The following is a 20,503-nucleotide window of genomic DNA, read 5'->3' on the forward strand; positions in this document are numbered from 1 at the left end:
TTTGGATATTAGACCTTTGTCAGATGTAGGGTTGGTGAAGATCTTTTCCCAGTCTGTAGGCTGTCGCTTTGTTCTCTTGACAGTGTCTCCTGCCTTACAGAAGCTTCTCAGCCTCATGAGGTCCCATTTATTAATTGTTGACATTAAGGCCTGGGCCTATACTGTCATTTTTAACATTTTCATTTGACTTGTTTGAAGTTCTTTCTCTACTGAATTTGTGTCTTTAGTCTTTAGTGTGCTTTTAGGTGATTTTTTTTTTTTTTTTTTACAAAATGAATTTCCTTGGACCTTTGAATATATTCTAAATGGCCCTGGACTAATTTTGTAGACCAGGCTGGCCTTTAACTCACAGTGATCTACCTGCCTCTGCCCTCCTTAGTACTGGGATTAAAGGCAAGTGCCACCATGACTGGTTTAGGATTCCTTTATTTTTCTGTTTCTCCCTCTGAGTTCCATATTTCTTGTTTCTTCACATTTATCATCTTTTTTTTCTTATTGAACAACTACAATTATATAATGCAAGTATTTTAGGAATTGAATTGTTGCTACTTACCATAGTGTATTCTTGTTGTTGCTTACACTTTCGTTTCATTGATTTCAGTTTGATTATTTCTCGCTGTTATTTGGGGGGATATTAGTCCCTTTTTTTTCATAAAGATTTCAAGTATGTCATTGAGGAGTCACAAAGGAATGAAGGGAGAGAAAGTAGAAGGAAAGGAGGAAAGGGAAAACAGAGAAGAATGAGAATGAAGGGACTCTGGGTCTTCACAAAATGGCCAAGTCCCAGGACGTGAGTTTGTGCTAGGAAGAAGGCATGTTGCAGGCAGTTAAGCCTGGAAAGACAGACATGGAGTATTGGCAGGAGGGTGAAGATCACCTACATGAATTCCGGTTTCATGTGGCAGCTTTGGATCTCTGGTAGGGAGAGGTACTAGTGCAGTCAGAAAAGGTTGGCAACAAGCTAGAAAGAAAGGCTGAAAGGGGCCACTAGGAAGAACTAAGGGGACCCTGGGTCCTCAACAAGTGTTAGAATCTCTCTAATTCAGCCTATTAATCTGCTTTCTCTTCGCATAACTAAAAATATGATGTTGATAAATTATAAGGAAAAGAAGGAAACTTTGGCTCATGAATGGCTTAAAAGTACAAGAACATATGCTCAACTTCCAGGGAGAGCTATGGGCTACTTCAACTTTTGGGAGAAAAAGACAAAATAAACACAACATTTGGAAGAGAAAAAGGGTGGACTATAAGTTCTTTCATTAAAAAGGCATTTGTTCTATAGTGAGGGCTCTGTCCTCATGAGCAAAGCAGCTTACATTAAGCATCTCTTCACATATACTCTGTTTGATGGGAAATTTCAGGTTCTGACAGATGAACTTTTGGAGGATACAATTTATCCACTTAGTTAGCCAGTAATTTTCTGCAGACTAATTCATGCTATTAATGTGTCACTTGAGAGCCATTCAATGAACAGCTAAACCAATGAATTTTAAAGAAACAGAGTAGAAGTGGTTCTCTGGTATTTTTAGGACACATATTGCAACTATTATACAAAATGATTTGTCTATTTCTGAATTTAATTTTAATATATTCTATAAAGTCTATTTTGTTTCAATTTGAAAAAAATAATGTATTTTATGGAGTAATTGCAATGTGGATTCTGAAAAAAGTGAGAATTTTCCTATTGTATTTTAAAAATATTTATTGTGTCTTGTTCTTTCAATGGATCTCTCAGTGACACATTAATAATGTGAATTTGTCACTAGGGAATTATTGGCTAAGCAAGTATAGATTGTGTCCTCCGAAGTTTTATGTGTCAGAACCTTTATACTTTGCAGAAAAAGGGAGGGACAGATTAATTACTTTTCTGCTACAAAGAGAGATGCTGAAATGATATTACTTTACAAAATAATGAAGACTATTCTTTGACATCTCTGTAACCCTTTCTGATGTCTCACTTAACAAAGACAGTTTATCACTTATGTTTTTAACCTTCAGTCTGTTGTTTTTGCTGTAAAACTTCAGAAATATTGTCCCTATCTCATTTCAAAACCATGTTATCTTGAGGCATGATAGATTCATTAATTTGAACAGATTAATAAATATTTTAATGTGAAATATGATTACTATCATAAGATAGAATACAAAGAAATGAATGACTTATTTGGATCCTAAATATTTTTGTTTTTGTTGTTTGTTTTGTGAGTTGTCCTGGAACTCACTATGAAGAGCAGGCTGACTTTAGACTCACAGATATCTCCCTCCTTTTGCCCCCCTAATTTGCTAAAATTAAAGGTTTGTACCACCATACCATGCCTTGGATCCTAAATAATTTCTAAGAGTAAAATAATGTAAATTAATCAATAAATCAAACAATGCTACTTGTAGGTAACTGAAATTCTCTACGTTTGGACTCCATACCCTTGTGTTATCAGTGCCATTTCTAAAAATCATTTTAGTATGTGAATCACTTGAGCCATTATTTTTTTATTATTCTATTACCAAATATTAATTGCTCAAAACAATGGATTTCACATTTTATGCATGTCCTTGTTCTTTGTAAATAATCAAGTATTTTTAAAAATCTAGATGTCACAAGTAAGGTAAAGTATGCTATCCATCTTTGAACATAAAATAATCTTCTGTAAAACAACAAGAACACAGTGGAAAGATACATGCTTCAAAAGAAAGCTAAACTAAATTGTTTGCAATGAAAGGTGTTGAAGGAATATTGTCTTCATCTGTTGTGAAATTTTCCCAACTACCAGTTTCATTGACAAATGCATGCTTTATTTATAAAATAAGAAAGTTAGACTATCCAGAATCAAGTAAACTTTAATCATTCTGGTTGATATACACTGCATAGGCCAAACTGGTCAGTTGTTTGTCTTAATGAAATATTTTCCCCTGAAAATCCTCTGAAATAGATTTCTTTAGATTTCATATCCACTGAAACTACTTCTCTTCTTATGACAGGAGGTTCCTCATAGGGGGTCTCAAGAGGTGTCCCTGCGCTAATAAATGTCTCTGAAACAAGCCTCTGGGGTTCAGGAAAATGAACCTCTCTTCCAGTTGTTAATCATATTTTTCTTCCTGAAAGAAGACACTTCAAGGTACAATTCAAAAACCTTTAATGGAAAATATGCAAAAATTGGCTCCCTTCAAATACTGATTTATTCTTATTCATGAAGGTTCATTTCCTCTTTCATTTTACTGATTACAGGTTTAAGAGCCCTTTAGAGAGAAATAATTCTTTCGAAATTACTGTTCATCTTCATTTGTACTGTTGGTGCCATAATCCTCATGCGTATTATCTTATACTTAAATTACTAATATATCCTCCAAAAGAGCTTTCATCATTTAGTTTTGCCTTTTAAGGGTTCTTTTATGGAGTTGTAGAGGCAAACAGCTTTAGGTCAGAATCTTGCCTCTCTTATTTACGTGTTTTTCCATATTCAGAAGGTACTCTTCTGTGTTTCAATCCAGTAATGGATAAGGCAAGAGATAATATCAGTTCCTACTTCATAGGAAGGATTCAATGAGATGATAAACATAAATTGGGTATAATTCTGACAATACACCAAAAGTATTCATAATACTTTTCATTTCCCTGTCTTGGTTCTGTTAAAAACCTACCTCATAACTTCCTGGATCTAATTAATTCTATGCTCTAAGATGTAAAATTTGTCTGCTGAGCATCCAGAACTTACATACTTTGCCAAACTAACTCATACTGTAGTCACACAATTTAATATAAAATTATATACTATGCTATGTTTTCTAGTTAATTTTAGGAATGATCAACCTGTCATAAATCAACTCATGGAGAACAGAAGTTGCATTTTATGCTTCTATCTTTACTTATTGAATGCTACTTTTAGAAAGCCTAAAATCATTTGAAGCACTAATTGTAAACTTTCCCCAGCCTAGGGAGTATATGATGTAGTAAGCAAGAAGGAAGGAAGCATCTAGACTGATGGGCAAGCTGAGTCAACTACAGTAAATTTAGACTATTACGCCTAGGATATTGACACCCAGGCCACAAAGTGCACTCAGCAACTAGTTACTGATGACTGCTAAGTTATTAGTTCTTTTACTTTGTCTACAGCTTTCTTCCTTTTAGATGACTTCCAAAGTTAACTGAATTCAATTGTTTTTGCCTGAATTGAGTCACTAATTTCTGATCTTTTCCTCCCCTTGTTAGAGCCAATGATAGACAAGGCTACTTATATACAAGAGAGAGGTGAGGTCAGTAGTCAAGTTTTCTTCTAGCAACATTAAGAAGGTGTCTGTGAAATGACTGTGCTATGTGGTGACATTGGTCACTTTTTAGGAAGGAGTTTCTTTCTCCCTCCACCCCAGGCTTTGGCTTCAAAGTTTAACAGGTCTGAGAAGGATAATACCCTAGAAAACTGGCTTACAGTACTCAAACTCGCAAGGGACAGATTTGTATCATGACGCCAATTTAATAATTTATAGTAGAGAAGAGAACTGCCAAATGGACTGAGATGTGTGTTGGCCTGTCAACTTAGTCTCTTTTCTGTAGGGATGCCAAGTCAAAAAACTAAATTAACAACAGATTGAAGCTGGATACATCTATGAAATCAGAATTAATAAGAGTACTGCAAGGTCAAGTTTGTTTCATTTACATAGTTTAGCCAGGAAGAATACCCTATCCCCTTGCCAGTTCTCACAAGTCATGGTCATATCATCAATCAGCCCAGGCTCTTAGTTTCCAATGCTAAAACCATTTATTTTTCATACCTCCATGCCCCTGTGATTTTTATTGGACATCTCTGAGTATTAGGCCTAGCTCCATCTAGGTCTTTAACGGTTCTGGTTTTATAAGATGTGTTTGTTGCAAAATGAGCTATTGCAGATCCAGTATGCCCTCCTACAAAAATACGGTCTTCCATTTCCTTCTTTAATCAGTGTTATCTTTGAATCAAAAAGCTACTCTTTGACCTAACCCACAAGTATTTATGTTTTTCTTCTTTACTATGGTTATTACAAGAAAGTCTCTGCAGCTCCAGGCTAAAAATTTTGCATGTGGTTCTTTTATATGCCTGTAGAGGTTTGCACTACTTTTTAAACCTTGCTTCTCAGAATTATTCTGAAACTCAGCTGAAAGTGCTGTTTCTAATTGGTGATATTTACTTTCATATTTCTGAAGATCCTGTAGACACAGTAAAGAATCATTACACTCTTATTACACTAGATGCATACTCTACAATTAATTGTAATTTCCATTTATTTACATATGCATTCTTTGGGCATTTATTTATTTACCTCTTTCCTCCATTTTCATACAAACAACATTCATGAAAATGCTTAGTTCGGAATGCAGAGATAATCTAGACATATATACTAAAGGCACAATAAATACACAAAACAATTAAACTACACATTAAAATGTGAACCTAAAGATAGATGGATCAAGATGAGGATGATCTAGATTGGGTAGAAATTTTTTTCTTTTCTCTTTTTTAATTAATTTATTTATTCACTTTATATCCCGGTCATTGCCCCCTCCCTCCTCCCCTCCCAGTCCCACCCTCCCTTCCTCCTCCCCTCTCCCATATTCCTCAGAAAAGGGGAGACCCTGCCCTTACCCACTTGCCTCAGGTCATCAAGTCACATCAGGACTGAGTTGGTTCTCTTTCCCTGTGGCCTGGCAAGGGAGGCCCATCAGGGGGAAGTGATCAAAAAGCAGGCAACAGAGTCCGTGTCAGAAATAGCACCTGCTACTCTTACTAGGGAACCCACATGAAGCCTGAGCTGCCCATAGGCTACATCTATGTAGAGGACCTAGTTCTAGTCTATACGTGGTCCTTGGTTGGTGCTTCAGTCTCCACAGGCCCCTTTGGGTCCTGGTCAGTTGGCTCTGTTGATCTTCTAGTGGAGCTCCTGTCACCTCCAGATCCCTTTCTCTTCCATCATCCTCCACTTTTCCAGTAGGCTCCCTATGCTTTGCCCAATGTTTGGCTGCGAGTCTCAGCATTTGTTTCAAACTATTGCTGGGTAGAGCCTCTCAGAGGACAACTCTGATAGGCTCCTGTCTGTAAGCATAGAGAATTGCTAATAGTATCAGGAGTTGGCTCTTTCCCATGGGGTGGGTCTTGGTTTGGGCCAGACATTGGTTGGACACTACATCAATATCTGCTTTATCTGTTCTATCTTTATCCCTGCACATACTGTAGGCAGGGTAAGTTTTGAATCAAAGTTTTTGTGGGTGGATTGTATTGGTGTTCCCCTCCCTCCACTAGGAATCTTGTCAAGTTAGTGGGTGTCCTCTTCAGTCTCCATTACCACTTCAACTAAAAGTCTCAGCTAGAGTCCCACTCATATTCTCCCAGAGGCCTAATAATAGCTAACTTAGGTCTGCATCTTGTTACAGAGATGCCCCTGGCCGCAGTTTCTCTTTTTTCTGACTGCCTTCTGTCCTCCTGGCCCTGCTTTTCCCTGGTCTGATATCTACTCTCATATTTCTCTGCATTCTCTCTCCTACCTTGTTCCCTCTCTTCAACCACAACCTCTGTCTATTTTATTTCCCCTTCTGAGAGAGTTTTAAGCATCCTCTCTTTCGTCCTCCTTTTTATTTACCTTCCTTGGGTCTACAAATTGTAGTATGTTTTTCCTTTACTAAGTGGTTAAAATCCGCTTATCATCAGGGAAATGCAAATCAAAACGACTCTGAGATTCCATCTTACACCCGTAAGAATGGCTAAGATCAAAAACTCAAGTGACAGCACATGCTGGTGAGGATGTGGAGAAAAGTGAACACTCCTCCATTGCTGGTGGGAGCACAAACTTGTACAACCACTTTGGAAATCAATCGGGCGCTCTCTTAGAAAATTGGGAACAGCTCTACCTTCTCAGAAAACTTGGAATAGGGCTTCCTCAAGACTCAGCTATTCCACTCCTTGGAATATACCCAAAAGATGCTCCACCATACCACAAGGACATTCGCTCAGCTATGTTCACAGCAGCTTTATTTGTAATAGCCAGAATCTGGAAACAACCTAGATGTTCCTTCACTGAGGAATGGATAAAGAAACTGATGCAAGTGAGGGGATAACATTTGGGATGTAATTTGAATAAATTACAATAAAAAAGAAAAAAGAAACTGTGGTACATTTACACAATGGAATACTATCTAGCTATTAAAAACAAGGAAACCATGAAATTTGCAGGCAAACGGATTGAACTAGAAAAGATCATCCTGAGCGAGGCAACCCAGACCTAGAAAGACACACATGGTATGTACTCACTTGAGTGGAAAATTTAAACAAAGACAGCCCTGTTATTAGTTTTGACATGTATTTTGAATTTCCTTAGCCTTTGCCCCCGGAATTGAAAGAGCAGAAGCTTTCCAGTTCTTAGGCAAACTTTTTTCTTCTTTGGCATCAAAATCTTATCTTGACACAAAACATACTGGAATATAGTAGAAAAAACATTTGGGTTGTGGTGGAAGGAAATAAGGTGGGTAACAGTTAAGAAAGCAAAGATGTATTAGTTGTTTGTGCAGCACCAATGAAATAAAGAAGAAATCAAACTCGACTTGCGTCATTTGCTCAAGGGACTTACCTTCGTTTTGTGCAAGTAAGGTTTCTGTGGTGAGACATCAGTGTGCTCAACTTCCTCTTTCAACACTAATTTTTTTTTTCAGTTATCAGCAGGATATGTGCATGCTGCCCAGAGTTGTACATTTTTTGCTCTCATCTCCTTGCAAAGGTACAAGATTCCTTCTCCTAGCTCAGCATCAGGGTAAGTTCTAGCCCAGCACCTGTACCTTTGTGCTTCCATTTGGGAGGATTGGTGGAGACAGGGAGATCAGGACAGGAACAGATGTGAAGGCAGTGTTTTGCATGAAATGGTCTCTGGATTCTTGTCAGATTCTTACAGAGGGAACGGATGTGACTGCCTTTGAGTCAAACCAGAGTTCAAAGTGAAGTTTAATATTATCAACACCCACTGTTACTACAGCAGTTTGTAGTATGTGGTACAACTCACTGATTGCTAAAAGGGCTTTCTGTAGAGTAGACAAGGAATAGTGGATGCCACAAAAGGTAGGTACAGGGTGGTATTTACTTTCATTTGGGACAATTTGATATTTAGCCTATAAATGAGGAATTGAACTTCTGTTGTGTATAATTTATCTGGTTACATGGGAAAACATTTTAGGTTTGAGCTCTTAATGGTAAGCTTAGATTGCAGATGTACTGAGACAAATAGTATTTTCCTCTAAGATAAAAGAAGATTGTCTATTTGTATTTGGCAACCTTGAATGCAAATAGACATTCTTCTTGTTTTGTGGTTCTTCATGCTCTATGTAGTTTATTTTATATATGTATAATAATATAAGTGTATGTGTAATAAATAAAAATATTAAGAAAAAATGAACATCAGATGATGTATTTCAGAGATAAAATGGCTATAGGGACAAAAATCCCTCATGATTTTTGCAGTTTAATTATCTGATTCAGTGAGATGAAACCACTTAAGACTATTCAGGTAATTAGTGGCAGGATTACAGACAGCTAAGGACTGTGTGGTTTTTATTTGTTTATTTTTATTTTTTGCCATCCTCCCAGGCCCTGGAGAGAATGTTGTGTGCCATGTCAGGTCTTGCTGGAAACATCATGCCTTTGCTTATAAAGTGGTGACAGCCTTCTATGGAGTGGATGGGGCTCGGGTCTCTTTTTGTCTGTGAGGTGAAATGCCCAAGCCACTGACAGGCAATGTCCATCTACACACTGGATGGAAGGCAACGAGGCTCTTGAAGCCTGGTTAGAATACCACTCACATCTGGAAGCTCAGGAGATGCAACTGTGCCCACTATTCCTGGAAGGGGCTGAGGGCAATAGGAAAAGAGGTGTGTGCCGGACTTCTCTCAGACCTTCCCAGAAGCTTCGTGGCTATAGAGGTTTCCTTGGATCTATTAGGTCCTCCTGAGGCCCAATCAACACTTAGGAAAAGAAGTCCCCAGTCTTCTTCCTGAGGCAGCCTCGGCCTCATCCCTCAAATTGGAGAAGCAGAACATGGGGTTCTCAGTCTCTTGTCAGAAATCTCTATTCTAAGCCAGCTAGGGACTGAGTCTTAACACTCATGTTTCTTTCCCCTACAGAAGCCCGTGTCTTTCAGAAATATCATAAATCTACCTATTACCGTTTTGTTTTTGGAAAATACTGTATCAGATGATTTTAGAGTTTGTTCAGAGATATTCCTTGATTTGTTAATGGGCAACTGCTGTCTTAACCTCAGTCCTTCTAGGTAGCAGAGTCCAAATGTGGGTCATTTATCTTTTCAGTGATTCCTCTTACGAGTGGAGTTAGCAGTAGTGAGTCAAAAGGAAGCTTATCTGGGGTGTTTTTCACGGTAGGCTGTGCTTAGCTGATTCCAGAATTAGTCTAGATACAATGGCGATAGTTTTGCTTTGGCGTTTGGTAGAAGATAGTCTCAACTCTTAGAATTCTTCAAATGAGGATATTTTTATTTTGCTTGCTTAAATAGGATGCAGGTACTCGTTGCTATTTCTATTGGTTGGGGAATTTATCTAGGAAAAACTAAAACACAGGGTACACAGGTAGGTGATATGCAGATATACTTTGGTTGCTAATTGTATAAACTATACTGAAAATCAGGTCATTAAATTTAGGACAGCTGCTTTTTGTAAATGGTTTCTGTTGAAAACAGTCCCTTCTTTGGTCGAACACAGTTCTATTTAGGGCTTAACTGAAAAGGTGCTTAGTTCAAAAGGTATGGACTACTAAATCCTAGTAGTAGAAGAGCAAAGAACTCTATGTGAATGAGCACATATTTTGGGGAAGTTTGGGGTGGTGTTTGGTGGCTATCTGTGTTTGAGATAAGTAAGTTGTCATTCTACAAAGCCTGTCTCATAGTTCTTACAAAGAACATAGAGATGTTTCTGTGAAATCACACTATGGACAAATTTCCACGATCAGGGTAATGATTGGGCAGAAAGTTGTAACAGTTTATTTTTATTAAATTATCCAAAAAAGTTTACCTGAGGTTCAGATAAGAATTTTAAAGCCTTCATTTTCTTCAAGAAACAAACAAACAAAAATACTGTAGAGTTGCTGTTGATTGTAAGAACTGAATCCTGGATTCAGAACAATCTACCCCATTGCATTGATACTTTGCAACTACCATGTATCCAGTTACCAAGAAATATGTGGAGATCTATACTTTCAGAAGTTTTTTTAAGACAGTGATTTTGTTTCCCCCCTCATGTATATAGTGATTCCTCTTTTTAAATTTCTCTTCTTCCAAGAAAACAAGCTCACAGGCTGCTCCACCTATCAAGGAAAATAGAAGTAATTTTCATAAACATGGTTGTTAAATTATGCTGCTTTCTTAATGATAAGAGGTTAAAAAGAGAAGGAGAGCTGAGAAGGAGAAGACTCATAAAGATGGTGCTTAGGGATGAGTAGAACTTATAGAACTGAATTTCCATACTCTGAGGGAAGAGCTTAATACCTTCAGAGAAATGGGATTTCGTATTTGAGTGCTAATATCCTCAACTTTCAATTAGATGATATTCTTTGATATGAATATTTGTAATTATCATTCAATAATGATTTTTGACAATTAAATACATATCCATAATGCTCTGTGTATGTGCTCATCGGGGATAGTGGTTGCATCAGGATTGCCAAATGCTGATGGCATCTAGTGGCAGTGCTAGGAGCATTAGGGGCAGTGTCCATATAGACAAGGTACATTAGAGCTAGAACAGAGTTAAAGACCATTGAGTTCAATTGTCTTATTTTAGCAATAAAGAAATGAAAGAAAGGGCTTATTCCAGCAACATAGAGAATTCATATTTGACTTGTAGAATCAAAGTCTCTTTAATCCAAATGTATTTTTTAAAAAAAATATGGTCTACTGTTGTCAATCTTATCTATCCTACAAGTCTTGCTCAACTCAGCACTCCTGCAATCAAAATTAAAATTACATTGTCCCAGATTTTCTATTGGCAATCTACTAAGATTTAAGTCCCAAAGCAAAACTTCATAAATAGCTTTGATTCTGATATGACAGCACCGTGACACATGGTGGGCAGTCATTTGCCATATATGCATAGTGCATACAGATAAAAGTGCTAGAACTGGATGCAGGAAGTGCATTGTCTTTATTTTTAGGAAGAGTATATTCCATATCAGGGCATATTAGAATAGTTTTCTTCCATGCAAAAGTTCATTTGGAAATGGAGTTTCAGCTTTCTCTATTTTTGTGAAGAGTTTTATTACAAATCAAATTTCAGTCCCTCTTGGATTTGGGGAGAGAAACTTAATCCTGCTGAGACTAAATTTCCTGATCTCTTAATGGTATAATAAAATTCCTAATTCCTATAAGAATTATTTACTTACATAAGAATAGCATTAAATAACTGATAGGAAACATAGGGAATTGGATTTATCAGTTTACTATGAATTAAGGACAAAGCTCGTATCATAATTATATAGGCATGCTTTAGTTGTATCTTTGTAAAAGTTGGACATTAATATAGTTTTTTAGGAAGGGGAGCTGCTTTTTTTGAATCTACTAAAATCTAGCCTGAGCATTATTAGTAAATTAGACTCAAAAGCCTGATATAAACATGTATTTTGAAACAAAACATAATTGTTCCTACAAAAATATAAAGCAAAGTGATGACATTCTACTTAAGCATTTTAGATTCCTGTTGGAAATAGAAATCTGGAATTTATAGGCTTTGAATTTCTTAGGTGTATTGATGGAGTTTAACCTCATTTATTTCAGGAGCAGAGGGTGAAAGGTTATGTCAGTTTACTGGGAAAGTAATTCGTGGGACAGACACAAGAAGCATCCTTTTTTAAGTGTTTGCTAACATATACCTACACTACGTACGTTTGTCTGTATACGTTCCTATTGCTTGTCTAAACCTTTGCTAAGTAGACTAATATATATATATATATTCATATATATATATATATATCCCTAAGATACAGAATCTTCCTATATAGAACGTGCATTTTCTTAGTGAAATCTGTAAATAGAGTAGGAATTTGAAGAAGAGGAAAGTCAAAGTATAGTTGCCCACTGCTGCAAAATAAATGAAGCTCAAAGTGAGCCTCTGAGACAAGAGGAAACTACTGACCTCTGAGATGATATCTAAAGAAAGGATTTTATCAAGGATAGTATAAATACATTTGATATATCTTGGACAAGTGAGCATGGTACATTTTAGAGTGGAACTTAGTGTTTATGTAGGAGAAAAAAGTTCATGGAAATTACAAAAATTGATGAATCTTGACAGAGAGTGAAAATTTCAGAGATAACCAGTATAAGAGAGGTAAATTTTATAACATTTTATAACAAAACTGTCTTTGACTTTCAAGACCTATCCAGATCTATCTGCCTTTTACTTGGAATTTTAATTTTCATGTCTTACCAAGTTAGAGCTTGTTCTTTATCACTTCAGTTGCTGTACTAGTCAGGAGGAACAGTTTTGTTGTTGACTTGGTCTTTTGTGGTTTGGGCACTGAATATAGTACATCCTACACATTTCTGGCAATCCTGAGCTGTTGATCAACCTACCTATACCAAAAGGGCTTGGATGTACCATGTCCTATCTTTTCAAACTAATTTTTAAGTGTTGACAGAGGGATCACTCTGAACTTTAAGTTATAGTTATATCAGAATCCTTGTTAGCATATTTCAAGCATTCTATCTTCCCCTGGAATGCCTTTAAAACCTTTCATGATATGCTACCATCTGCCTTAATCATCTTTCCCTTAAACTGGATTCTCTTATTCCATACTTTTACAATCTAATCTTAGGTACCAGCTGTGGTAGAATGACTATTATGCCATTTTTATACCTTGGTATACTTTTATACCTTCATTCTCACTGAATTCTCTCTCAAGTTCTTTCTTCTCCTACAGCTGCTTACCCTCAATTCTGATTGTCGAAATTACCTTATCCTTCAAGTTTCAATTCTGACCATTTCTACAAAAGCTTTCTTTCTCTTTCCATAGAAGTAACTTCGGTACATCTTTTATGGCATACTTTTACATTTTATTATGGTGAATTACTCTTATATTCTCTATCACATGACTACAAACTTCTTTGTTAAAGATCCATTTAGTATTTTAAATTTTATGTGCCATTGTGCCTGTGCAGCACATGCTTGCCTGGTGCATGTGTAGGTTAAAAGAGGGCATTAGATCCCCTGGAACTGAAGTCATGTATGATTGTTAGTTTCCATGTGGCTACTGAGAATCAAACTCTATCTCTGCAAGAACAAGTACTCTTAACTCTTCAGCCATCTCTTCAGCCCAGTGATGCAAACTTTTTTTATGTTATCATTTTACATCTTGTTCTCAGCCCTTCCCGTCTCTCCTCCAAGCCCCACCCACAAGCCCCCTCCCCTATTACCCTCTCTCCTTCTTCTCAGGGAATTGGAGGCCCCCCAGGGGTATCAACTCACCCTGGCACCTCAAGTGGCATCAGGACTAAGCAAGGGCATTAATCAAGCATATTTTTCTCTAGAATTTATCATTTGACTTCCCTATCCTCAGTAATTAGGATACCTGCTTGCTAGATTAAACTGCAAATTAAGTCCCAGATGGATTTCATTAATAACAATGAGTTCATACTGCCATGGTTGTGGAAGTTTTTATTGGAGAGATGGAACTTAACTTTAGTTTTGAAAGATTGCTACAATGTAAATAGAGTAGTCAACAATTCAGGCAAACTAAGGTTAACTTTTTCCTTTCTCCAGATCCAACCTTCATTTTCCTCCAAAACCTTGTTCCTATAGAGACCAATCTGAGAGTATAAACATCTCAGCACGAATGCCATCTTCACTCAGTTGAGATACCGTATAGCCTAGAATTTCACAAAAGTGGGAGAACAAGGCACAAAGGTCAATAATAGGCCTACATACCTGATTCTTGATTTTCGTTCTAGCATAAAATAACCCTGTGACCATGAACAAGGCACTAAAATTTTCTTGAATACAACCATCCAGTTAGTTAAAACTATGATATCTATTCTACTTACCTCACAGGGAGGAAAAAATCCTTATTACCCAACACATTCACCTTAATGCATGTGATACACTGATTTTATAGATATTTGAAACATCTTTTCAAAGATTTCTCTAGAAAATTCCTCTAGTGAGCTTCATAGGGATACTATTTGTGAAAATTCTGTGTTTTCCACAAAATCCATCACAAGACTCGTAGGATTGGATTCTGCCATAGTCCTCAGAAGCCCATCGAGGGAAAGGTAAATATGCAGGGTCATTTCATTTTATATTTCCTTTCTACATATCAAGAGCTTTGGGATCTGCAGATTCAGTCTTTTCACTGTCAGTCTGAGTCCCAAGTGCAGATAAGAAGCCATTTTCTAATAAAATAAATCAGGTACACATATCTGTGATACTTTTATCATGTGCAACAAAAATTAATGAAAGTATAAAAATCCATGAGAAACTTATTACAAAGGCTGCCCTTCTCCTGTGGTCCAGCTGATGGATAGTCTGAGACCCTGGGATATGTTGAATTTTATTAAAGGATATGTGTGACCATCTGTGACTTCTAAATGATTCCTTTCCTTTTCTTTTAAGCTTCTACAGACCTGCCTGACTTTCCTGAGCAGTAAAGAGTACACACTAGGCAGTCGAATAATCCAAATCAGCAGACAGAATGTTTAGGGAAGCAGCAGGTAACAAAAGTGTGCTAGTTGATACTCCAAGGTTTTTATTTTTGCCAACTTCTTTAAGATGGGGCTTAGAGCAATTTACATACAAAATTCTTTGAGTGCTTAGTAGCTACATGGTGATGGACAAAACATCTTTTTATGCCACCAATGAAGTCAACAACAGAGTGAATAATGTGGTGAGTAAATGAATAAGTGAGCCTGTGCATTTCAAATGTTCATGCTACAAAGATTAAGAATAAAGATCATGCAAGGATAAATAGGATTGCCTTCAAAGATCAAATGGTGAAGGCTTCCCTAACCGTCAAACCAAGACTCAGAGTAGATAGCTATAAAAACATATGGAGGGGCAAATTCTAGATATACGGAGCAACAGATGCAGAAAAGGGAAGCACACACTCAGAACGAGTCATGGATTTCACATCTCTTCATGCCACAGGAACCAAAACACACGTAGGTTAAACGAGACCAATGTTGGCAACATAAGAAAAACTACCCAGAAATAGAGAGAGAAAGAGAAAATGAGAGATAGAGGGCTATAGAGGCACAGACCTTAGAGAAAACAGAAGCAATAGAGAACAAATATGGAGGCAAAGCGGGGACATACTGGACATTTTGGTATTAGATTTTTAGACTGTTTTTATTTCTTTTTTTTTTTTTTTAAATTTCAGAGTGACACAAATTATTCAGAGCAAGCTAGGTGTTTCTTTTTCAAGGTGTTATATTTCTGTTGAATTCAAAATAAGTTCCCCATCTCTCTCCAGCATGGGGATTTTACACTTAAATTTCACTGAGGAGATTGAGGGAAACCTCTTCCCATTTACTCTTCTGTTTGGAGAAGAAAAGAGCCTTGGTAACCAGGTCGTGAGATTCTCTAAATTCGTGACTAATGGTGAATTTCTGAGCTGTATATGTGACAGATTCAGAGGCATGCAAACCCACAATTAAAAAATAAGGTGCAAATTGGACTGGAGCATTCTGTTTTGGCCGACCTGAGCTCTGTTATTTAGCTCAGGGGTGTGCTGGGAATGTCCTCTCTTAGTAAGTGAAACTGTCTGCACCAATGAAGCAAAAACCAAACAGCCATGTTTGCTAAGTGCAAAAGTGGAAGTGTGATTTGACTGGGCATGAGCTGTTCGTCGTTCTTGAAGTTGTAGTGTGCTGGTAACTTCCTTTGCTCTGTGGCAGCCTCTGCATGGGTAACAGGTGACAACTGAAGCCATGCCAAGGTTGAAGTCAGAGTGGTTGTTGGAAAGAGTTATTGTCTCATGAGTTTCCCCCCTTCCACATTAGTGTGTCTATTGGTGGTATTCCTGTTTAGCTTATGTTTAGGCAGTCATGTTGATGAGACTTCATGGGCATATATTCCCTGATGTTTCTAAGAGAGACAGTCAAACAGCAAACTTCCTGTTTCTATGGCTTTTACAATCTTTCCACACCTTTGTCAATAATCCCCAAGCCTTAGATTCAGAAATTGTACTGTAGAAGTATTCCTTAGGATTGGGGTCCAGATATCTGTATTTTTTGTTTTCTTTACTGGCCTCTGTTTATTGCAAAGAGGATTTTACTTAATGAGGGGTGAAGGATACACATCTCTAGGTAGGACAAATATTTAGAAGGTAGTTAGGGATTATGCTGCTTTAGTGAAATGTCAGCTGTAAGTTATACAGACTGACATGTGTAATGATATAGGATTGTTCAGAGAGGGAAACCTCAGCACTATACTTCCAAGATTACAAGAAGGAAGTAATCATAGTACAGTATCTAAAATAGTACAATATTGAAGTATTTCATATAAGCTGAGAGTGGGACACAAACCCAGGGAGATAAAACAACTTCAGGAAGACTCCAGAGTAGCAAGCTATTGTGATAAATTTATGAAACAGTCGTATTCCCAGGTTCCCCAAGTCAGCCAGCTCAGTGGCAATTCAAACTCAAGGAGGCAAGATCATTTTTTTAATGCTAGAGAACCAGGTTAAGGAATATATTTAAATGCCACAATGTCTTTGGTATGGTAGAAGAATATAATAAACATATCAAGGCACATTTCCGTCATATCTTAACGAATTTACTGTGCAATCTTGGGTCAGTAGTACATCTTCTTTGAGCGTTCACTTACAGATCTGTGCATTATTTCTAATTGGAATATTTTTATCTCAGTGTAAGACAGAGTCCTGGATATTCACTAAAGTATTAGCTAACTATTGTGCTTTTTATTTGATTTTTTGGCAGGAGCCGTAATTCCACAGTTTACCTTGATGAGCATATTGAGGTATTCAAGATGGGCAGCAATAGTACCAGCACCGCTGAGAGTAATTGCAGTGTCACTCATCTGACATTTCAGTACTCTCTGTATGCAACCACCTATATCTTCATATTCATCCCGGGTCTCCTGGCTAACAGTGCAGCCCTGTGGGTCCTGTGCCGCTTCATCAGCAAGAAGAATAAGGCCATCATTTTCATGATCAACCTCTCAGTAGCGGACCTTGCTCACGTCCTGTCCTTACCTCTCCGGATTTACTATTATATCAACCGTCACTGGCCGTTCCAGAGGGCCCTTTGCCTGCTGTGCTTCTATCTGAAATATCTCAACATGTATGCCAGCATTTTTTTCTTGACATGCATTAGCCTTCAGAGGTGCCTCTTTCTCCTCAAGCCATTCAGAGCCAGAAACTGGAAGCGTAGGTATGACGTGGGCATCAGTGCTGCCATCTGGATTGTTGTGGGGACTGCCTGTTTGCCTTTTCCCATCCTGAGAAGTGCTGGCTTAGCCAATAATAGTGAATCCTGCTTTGCTGATCTTGGATACAAACAGATGGATGCAGTGGTTCTGGTCACCATGGTTACAGTTGCTGAGCTTGCTGGATTTGTGATTCCAGTGATCACCATCGCATGTTGTACCTGGAAAACAACTATATCCTTGAAACAGCCACCAATTGCTTTTCAAGGGATTAATGAGAGGAAAAAAGCTCTGCGGATGGTTTTCATGTGTGCTGCAGTCTTTTTTGTCTGCTTCACTCCTTATCACATTAACTTCATTTTTTACACCATGGTAAAGGAAAGTATCATTGCCAGCTGTCCCATTGTCAAAAGCACACTGTATTTCCATCCTTTTTGCCTGTGCCTTGCAAGTCTCTGTTGCCTTTTGGACCCAATTCTTTATTATTTCATGGCTTCAGAGTTCCGTGACCAACTATCTCGCCATGGTAGCTCTGTTACTCGTTCTCGTCTCATGAGCAGGGAGAGTGGTTCATCAATGGTTGGCTAAAATGAAAGAATTCTTCAGCTATTATTCTCTTTCCCTATGTTCATTGGCTTGTTCCAAAGGCAAGAACTGCAAGGCAAACAATTTCTTTAACGTAATCTTGTAAATAGCAGAAATAAGTTTTCTTGTGTGATGCCTGTAGTCTCAGTGTTGATGGAGGCACAATGTGAAAAATGTCGGAGAAGAAAGGAAAATGGGATCCATCTGTTTCCAATTTAAAATTCATGGCATTTTATTAGTTACAAGTCTGAGATTAAATTTTTAACAGATGTTTCCAACTAAATATAAATTGAGTGCATGTATTTAAAATTGTCTTCTGTAAACAGAATAGTACTGAGATGCAAACTATATATTAATCTTTACAGAAAAGTTAATGGCTTGGATAGAGTAACTTAATTTCTGAATGTAGTAAAGATTTCAAATCTTTCTAAAAACATAAAACACAGGCAAAGTGACACAAAATGTTAAAACAATGTGTGAATGAATTTTAGCACTGGATTCTTGCTACTGAACGGAGGGCATGAAAATCTACCCCTGAACATTCATAGATGCCTATTGTTTTCTGGGTTGGCATATTGCTATGTATTTTTACAAAAAAATCTCATCCTAGTTTTCCAATACAAGTGACAATAAATATCGACATTACAAATACAAATGAATAAATATAATAGCAGAAAGTTTAAGCAGCATGCCTCAGGGTTAACAGTTACGTATACATGACATATGCTTATATTTTATATGTATTAAGTCAATAGTAAGTTTGAGTTGAATTCTGAACACAAACTGATGATAAGCATAGGAAACAAAGATCATCTCAACACAATTTTTTGGGGTTCATCAAAAAATCCATAGGTTGGGGATTAGTATGATTCTGGCTACAGAGCCTTCTATGATAAATATATTGTCCTAATACTGTAATGATCCATATAGTTGTGATGAGAAGAAGCCCAGTACTTCATTATTTCAAAATCAATTTTATAGCATAATGTAAGTCTTGCAAATCTCATAAATAGAAAGCTATAAAACTGAGCCATATTTTAGATTATGTAGGTTTTCATTTTAAAAATTCCTCTGCTTTATAATTCTTAAACATTCCTACATGTCACTAAACAAAAATTCAAGACATTTTCGGTTATTATAACTCACAAATTGCATTAGAAACAGAAGTATTATCACATTTGTGTAACTATAAAAGAAACATGTAAGCTTATTTTATTTTTCTGGAAGTTATGGCTATTATTTTAAGTGTCTTGTAGAAGATATAAATATGAGAGACCACTAAGCTTCTCAGGTTGATAATTCATTGGTATTTAGGTATGAAATTTATATAGCATAGACGTTTGGTGTACAGGCAAGAGACGGAAGTGGTAGTTCTTAGAATATGCATTTGTGTCAACTAAGGAAGAGGAAGGGACCAGCAAAAGGAGGAATTAAAAGGAACATTTCTTGGTTTCTTGGGCATGAGATAGTTCTGTAATTATAAGTAATAAACTGTTTTTTTAAAATTTGTAATGGTACGTGGTTTATTAGCCTGAATCTGTAGGCACTGCTTACAGAGGGTTCTCAGTGCATTGGGGATTAATGGTAGCATCACCACAGTCATTGTACAGACTGTCTCACTCCAAAGAGATGGCTTTTTAAGAAATTCACTTGGAACCATATATCCTACTATATCTTTGTGGAGAAAAAATTTATCTCTCATAGTTTGCACTTTATATGACTCCTTGCAAGTGTTGGGAGAAATGTCGTTCTTTTTGCACAGTTTGTTGAACAGCATGCAAATTAAACTATACATTTTCCAATATGTCCTTCATATAAAAGGAATCTGGGCTTTTTACAATTGTGAATCTGTAATGTGGCCATAGAGAAAAAAGATAATGTCTAAGTAAGCAATGATTGTTTTTAGATTTCAAGGAGGATGTTGATGCTAATTGAAATGATGAGATTCATGTTACATGAGGAGCCTGAAATCTGAAAGAAATGGGTTATAGTTAGTAACTCTTCTATTCCACTTTGTGTTCAAATAAAAGTAACCAGCAAGATGATTTAAGTTATTACAGTGGATAATAACTGTGAAAGTTATGATTACGTTTATCACAGAAATATGAGGTCAGAAGAAGGGGATAGCAAACCATACCACTTAGAACTGACTCTTCAAAAGTCACTTTCAATTGTAATTGTTCTACAGTATCCCCCAAATCTCTAAGATAATTGCCAAACTCTACTTACAAATCATATCAAATTATACAATACTGACTAATTCTAATAGTTTTGAAAAAACTGCAAAGAATATTATAACTCAAAATATATGTGTATTTAAATGCAGTTTCTGAATGATTAGGCATGCTGTTCACTTTCTAGGAGAAAGGAATTTTATTTGTATAAAGTGTTGTTTACTCTTATTTTTTCATACAATAGTAAATGTTAAAAAACATATAGGTACAATATTTTTCAATTCACTCTGTGAAATGACAACATTTTTGTCAATTTCCTCCTATACCAATGTTGGAAAAAGTCACTAGCAAAGAG

General features: G+C 36.8%; 2 protein-coding genes across 2 annotated transcripts in view; both read left to right on the forward strand.

The window, feature by feature from the left end:
* The first annotated feature begins 7,626 nt into the window (after positions 1-7,626).
* On the forward strand, positions 7,627-18,121 carry P2ry10 (P2Y receptor family member 10). The gene is made up of 2 exons (XM_051141171.1): positions 7,627-7,767; positions 16,942-18,121. The coding sequence occupies exon 2, from the start codon at positions 16,991-16,993 to the stop codon at positions 17,975-17,977; it is 987 nt and encodes a 328-aa protein (XP_050997128.1). The 5' UTR covers positions 7,627-7,767; positions 16,942-16,990; the 3' UTR covers positions 17,978-18,121.
* LOC127184784 (putative P2Y purinoceptor 10) overlaps positions 7,678-20,503 on the forward strand; it is a 75,777-nt gene continuing 62,951 nt past the window's right edge. The window contains exon 1 of the mRNA XM_051141170.1: positions 7,678-7,767. The gene's annotated coding sequence lies outside the window, so the exon portion shown is untranslated. The remainder of the gene's footprint in view (positions 7,768-20,503) is intronic.

This window comes from Acomys russatus, chromosome X, assembly GCF_903995435.1.
Source record: "Acomys russatus chromosome X, mAcoRus1.1, whole genome shotgun sequence".
Classification (NCBI taxonomy): domain Eukaryota; kingdom Metazoa; phylum Chordata; class Mammalia; order Rodentia; family Muridae; genus Acomys; species Acomys russatus.